The following is a 6,000-nucleotide window of genomic DNA, read 5'->3' as shown; positions in this document are numbered from 1 at the left end:
GAAAGAAAGAAAGAAAGAAAGAAAGAAAGAAAGAAAGAAAGAAAGAAAGAAAGAAAGAGAGAAAGAAAGAAAGAAAGAAAGATTTTTAAAACAAGGAAAAACAGATGGATCTAAGCCCACAAAGCTCCAAGAAATGTAGTCCATAATTCAAAGCCCCTTCAGTGTAGAGCTGAGCTCACTGAAACCTCAATGTAAGCTCAACGGGAACCACAGAAATTTTCCCACTTCAAAACCTCTTCCCTCGCTTCCCCTGAAGTTTAACGCCGAGTTTTTGCTTTAATACTAGTAGTGCAGATTAAGCAGTTTAGGGGCATTTTAAAAAAATCTCCCTGCAATTCATCTTCACTTCAAGTTTATATACAGGGATTTATACAACGATTTTTTCAAAAGGATTTTTCTTCCTTTTGCTATTTAAATATCTTATACATAACTAAAACTTTTTCCCCCCTGCAGATCATAAACTCCCAAACACAGCATAACGAGATGGCCAGACTTAGCGGGAGCTAGCAAAACCATAAACCCGATATTTTCTAAAATCTCTTGTCTTTCTACAGTAAGAACATTTATAATTAAAAAAAAAAATCCCTTATCTTTCCTCCCACAAGCACACCGGGGGCACTCACCCACACATAGATGCTCACCTCAAATATTTAAAATTCTGGGCCAATTCTCTAATAGTTTAGGCAACGCCATATGCTTTGGAAAGGTGATTATATACATACATGCCTGTAGCTCAAAAGCTAGGACTTCCACATATATTAAAGTAAGTCACAGATGATTGCAAATGTACATCTTTTAAACAAGCCTTTTGGGGATTAATATACTGTGACAAACCTATAGGATTTCAGTAGCAGAAGGAACACAAGGTAAATAATAATAGTAGTAAGTGCTAAGGAAAGGCCTGGTAGCGTTTATTAAAAGTGGTTCTACTCCCCTGACTTTTCCTCTGTTTCTTCGCTGCTTGGCTGTGTGGAACTTATGAATTTGTTTTCCTTTTTCCATTTCATCCGCCTGTTTTGAAACCATATTTTAATCTGGCGTTCAGTAAGGCAGAGAGCGTTTGCAATCTCAATACGTCGTCTTCGGGTTAAGTATCTGTTAAAATGAAATTCCTTCTCTAACTCTAGCGTTTGGTATCTGGTGTAAGTTTGCCTCCCTCGTCTCCCATGTGTTCCATATACTGTACCTGTAGAAGTAAAGACAAAACGATCGCATTGGACAGGGCCCAGTGATTTCAGACCAGAAAGAACGATTAGTATATTCTGCCTCCTTTTGGAGGCACAATGACGGGGAGGGGGGGAAGCTGCTCTGGTTTCCTGGAGGTTTTTTTTTTCCCCCCTCTTTTCTTTTTCTCCTGGCTGCCTAGCTGTAAATGCGGATGTGCAGCGTGCTTACGCTAGTGGGGTAAGTGGAATACAAAGAGGCTTTAAGGTAGACCTAGGGGAAGGGCAGTAGGTAGCACTCGTGTGAATCACTGAGCAGCGTCTGCTCCCTGCGCGTTGGCAGCCTGTGCGCGCACACACACAGACTCACGCACACGTGTGCTACCCGGGAAGCCTCATGTGTCCGCCTGCGCCTATGTGTGTGCACGCACATGCGGGTGTGTTGAAACAAACACGCAGCCATTGCCACGGCTGTGACTACACAGGGTCTCTAATTTAAGTATGGTTATAGACATCAGCTAAAGATCATAGAAGAGCATTTTGCCATTTGCTCTAGAATTTATTGCTCTCGAATGCAAAGCAGCATCAGAACGGTCTTGCTAAAAGTTTAACTTTCCAAAAAAAGAAATGCGATCTCCCCTTCAGCAAACATAAACTCGGGAGGATGGGAGAAGAGGGGAGTCATTAGCAAACGCTGGAAGTAAACGTCTTAATATGGGATTATAAAAAATACGTGCCACTCCAGTACAACCCTCCCAACCCACTCCCAGCCCCCAGCACCACTCCTGTACAGAATAGTTCAATTATGTGAAGTTTACTCTTAAATTCAGAAAAAAATTCGCAATGCCATGGAAGTGCACTCACGGCCTCAGAAACGTGCTCTCAATATCCAATACTCACAGGCTAATGAGCTGGGGGAGGGGGGCGAGGAGGAATGTGCCACAAATGCATTGGATCCTCAGTACAGAGGGCATATTCCTTGCATTTCTCTCTGACAATGAAGCAGCAGAGCAGAGGCTTTGGGGTGGCTTTAAGAGAGTGGTAAAACTGCTCTGCTCCTTTTTATATCTTTTTTTTTTTTACCCTACTTCTAAGGATTCCCCAGTAACTTTCTCCAGTGAACCTACAAACTGGGATCTCAGCCACCGTTCCGAGGGTGCCAACGTGCCAGGTCTAAAATAACCTGGGAGGGTTTCATGTTACATGTTGCCCTGCAGGAACCATGTTTCTCCAGCAGTCTGGACTTTATCTAAGAACAAACAAAATAGGAAAACAAAAAAAAAAAAAAGAAAAGAAAAGAAACTTTTCCTTTCCCTCCCTCCTGCCCCCCCTCCCGCCCTTGATTGCATCGAGATGCCTTACCAGCGCAGGAGTTCATCCGCTGCATCCAGGGGTAAACAGGGCTCGTGTACTTCCGGTCGGTACCTTCGTCATTTATAATTTTGGCTTGGCCGCCGCTGGATTTGTACTGTTGATCGGGAGAAAAGTGCAGGTAGTCCCCGGGCCCTCTCTGTTTGCCACTGCCGGAGGGAGAGGCGCTACTAATGTCCTTGTCCGAATAAAAACAAGAGGCTCCGTACTCATAGGAAGCCCGATTGCAAGCAATGACGGTGTTGGACTGTTGGTAGAAACAGGGTGAGGTGTAAGTCTTGTCCTGCAGGCTGCTTGCCCCGTACGAAGCCGGAAAATGCCTGAGAGCATCATAGCCCGCCGGGTACAGGGGGATCTGGCCGAGGAAGGAGTCCTGGCCCCCGGGTAGGCTCCCCGGGAAAGTGGGATTCACGAAATAGGAACTCATTTGCTCTCCCCCTCTCTCGGACCGTGATTTGTTGTGTATTAGTACATCTGGCGATAACTATTAGGAGTCATCGAAGTGGTTTGTTTCTGGATGGCCGAGCGCCAAAAGCGACAGCAGAAAATAGGAGCAGCTGACGGCGGAGCGGCCAATGGGAGCGCGCGCGGCGCCCGCTCCCCCGGGGCCGCCGCCACCGCGCCGCCAACTTACCGGCAGCCCCGGCCCCGCCGCGCCGCCCCGCGCCGCCCCGCACCGCACCGCGCCGTGCCGCGGCCACCGGCCGCGCCCCCGGGGCGGCGCCGCCCCTCCGCGGGAAAAATAATTCAGTAATAATAACAACAATAATAGCGATAATTCCCGGCAGCGCGGGCACTGTGACAGCGGCTAATGGGGACCCACCCGCGGCCGCTGGAGGTGTGTGTAGGGGGTCTTCGCCCTTAAAAGTTGGAGGGGCAGCCGCGCAGCCCCGCAGGCAGGGTGGGCGAACCGCCCGCGGGTCTCCGGCGGAGGGAAGGAGGAGGGAGAGAAGGAAGGAGACGGCGGTGGAGGATGCTGCGGAGGGAAACTTTGGAGTGGAGGGAGCACGTGAAGTGAAAGGGGGAGCGGAGCGCCACGCAGCGTGGGGGACGGAGGGGGGGCAGCCTCTCTCCAGTTTGCCATCGCGATGTCACAACCACATCCAAGAATTTTTAGGAGATTTTAAAACGTGTTTATTTATCCATTCAGTCGAAAACTGCCCCTCCGCTGAGGCTTCCCTTCACAGCTCAGGGAGCCTGCCCCAGTGTCGAATCCAGTTTTTGTGAGAGAGGCTAACCCGTCCCGCCTGGAAGAGGTCTCGTATTTTAATGAACATCACCATAATTAACGCGGAGGTCGTAGCGGCGGCCTTTTGGGGAGGGGGATTTTTGATTTGCACCAAGTGCCCGAGGAGGCCTAGAGAAGAGCTCGACAGTCTCCCAGCGCCGCCCAGCAGCCCAGCTAAAGTTCTGCGTGTCTCTTCTTCCCAAGTCTACCCCTGCTTCAGCCAGAGCTGAGCCGAGGGAATCAAACACTCAAAATAAAAAATGAGCCAGTAGGACTATTCCTAATTAATATAGCCCTACTAATGAATCAGCAGAAGCCAATCGGTTTGGTTGTTGCTCCGAATAATTTGATTAAAAGCGAATGTGTACCTTTAAGAGGAGAAAAACAATGCACGAAACAAACATTTCCACCTTCATTTTTCAATATGGCAGTTACCCCATAGAGGAAATATAATTCTTGGCCCAGGGCTCGGACAGTAACAGTGATGATGAAATTCGCTGATGCGCTTTTAATTCAGCCATAACCGCGCAGTTCCTGGAGATAACATGAGGTTGTTCATTCCAAGCTGTGTTTACTCATAATCCGTGCCCATTACAACAGATTGAATAGCCTAATTTTAAACGCGCTCTGTCACGGAAAGTGACATTCGTACGAGCCCCGTTTCCTAAAGCAGCTTTCAAAAGAGTTTTGTTTTTGTTGGGAGACTATTTGTCTCATTTCCGGGGGCAGATTACGGTACCTATAAAACAGTAGTGAGCTAAAACATCGCTCCACAATCGTTTGTATTGTTTGCAGTCTCAGCTGGACTTTCACATTCAGATGTTGATTGCCTCCAATTTTTTTTAAACTTCCTTAACCTCTTGAGCTCAGCCAATCCATAAACACACCTGGTAGAATTACAGCTCACTAGCTGCATGCTTTGAGAGGTCATTTCAGAAACATGTATTTCCTGAAAAACAGATTTTGCCAGAGGAAAAAAAAAGTTTTTTTACTCAGTGAGAATAGAGTTTAAAAAGGAGGAAACACCAGCCATCAAGCACACACAACACGGCAAATACGAAGAGGTTTTTAAAAGAGCAGATTTTCGCCAACTCAGGTCAGAACGAAAACGCACCATGAAAAAGGAACACTCAGGACAACCAAAACCCACTGGCCTTACTTCTAAAAAGTTGTGGCCAGACGGTTTTCTATTTAAATCCATCATACAGACCAAAACAGAATTTAAAATAAAAAAATCGCTCCAGGCTTAGTTGTATTTACATTTTATAGCATCGGTTACAGACTGTTTCCCCCCCTCTGTTTCTTTTTGTTTCTTTCCCGTTTTTCAAGTTATTGCTTGCGTCCAAACCAAGTTGTGAAAGCCCCACTGCAGGCAGCGAAAATATTTCTCCGTTGATCCCATAATATGAAAATGCATGAAATCTGCACGTTTGCCTGACTGAGTCGTGTTAGAGTAGTTACAGTGACAGCTAAACCGTCTGCACTGCAATCTCCGCTTCAGTCACATTCAAGCGTCCTTTCCGCTCCTCCCCCTACCCCCAGAAAACCCCGAATTACAATAATCTGCTACCCCCCAGGTCTGCCGAGGAAATGTCCTGCCCAGCCACATTTCGCAGCGATTTCCCTTCACCGTTCCCGCCCGCATTCTAGAAAGCAGAAAGCAAGCCAGCCGCTGCATTTTGACAACGCAACAAAGTCACACTTCGCGACATCCGTGTATTTCATCCCCCTTTTATTTGTTTTCGTCATTCCCCGCACCCCCATCACCTTCTTCACAAAACACTTCGCCTTCCTCCTCCCGCCGAAAACCCGGCCGCGACCCCAGCCACTCTTGGATACAGGTGCGGGGGTAGTTACCCTCTTAAGCTTAAAAGCCTCTTTCTCCTCGTACATAAAACCACTTTCAGATCATTCTCGTGCTCGCCAGCGTCATCAAAACCAACCTTTAACTAATAGCTCCTAATCCAAACAGTTTGGGCAAGGCGGACCGTTGTTTAGAGTGGCGGGGTACAAGGAGCCTGGCCGGGGGGACGCGGGCGGGTCCTCCCCAGCCGGCTCCCACCGTGATAACTTGCAGTTGACACACACCGAGGTACAAGCGGAGGGTGAGTGGGCAGAGCCGGTCCTGCCAGAATATCTTGCCCGGGGGCGAGCTCCGATGCTCCCGTAGAAAAAGGTAGGCCCAGGGGTTTTTTTTTCTTTTTTTTTTTTTTTTCCTCTTGGTCTTTTATTTGGGCT

At 47.8% G+C, this 6,000-nt stretch overlaps 1 protein-coding gene across 1 annotated transcript; it reads right to left on the bottom strand.

The window, feature by feature from the left end:
• Window positions 1-883: 883 nt before the first annotated feature.
• On the bottom strand, window positions 884-3,065 carry HOXA6 (homeobox A6). Its single transcript, XM_017837183.1, has 2 exons — window positions 2,526-3,065; window positions 884-1,186 (listed from the first exon to the last, which is right to left on the bottom strand). Exons 1-2 carry the CDS (start codon window positions 2,959-2,961, stop codon window positions 927-929), a joined length of 696 nt encoding a protein of 231 aa, XP_017692672.1. The 5' UTR covers window positions 2,962-3,065; the 3' UTR covers window positions 884-926.
• Window positions 3,066-6,000: the final 2,935 nt, after the last annotated feature.

Source organism: Lepidothrix coronata, unplaced genomic scaffold (genome assembly GCF_001604755.1).
Source record: "Lepidothrix coronata isolate B3197 unplaced genomic scaffold, Lepidothrix_coronata-1.0 Scaffold294, whole genome shotgun sequence".
In the NCBI taxonomy this organism is placed as follows: domain Eukaryota; kingdom Metazoa; phylum Chordata; class Aves; order Passeriformes; family Pipridae; genus Lepidothrix; species Lepidothrix coronata.
The sequence above is the reverse complement of the archived record's forward strand: the minus strand, read 5'-3'. Positions and strand labels throughout refer to the sequence as shown.

Excerpts from the sequence above, each read along its gene's own strand:
- HOXA6 (XM_017837183.1), bottom strand. The coding sequence starts at position 2,961 with ATGAGTTCCTATTTCGTGAATCCCACTTTCCCGGGGAGCCTACCCGGG. Across the intron at positions 1,187-2,525 it reads GCGGATGAACTCCTGCGCTG|GTACAGTATATGGAACACAT; the intron begins GTAAGGCATCTC and ends TTACTTCTACAG.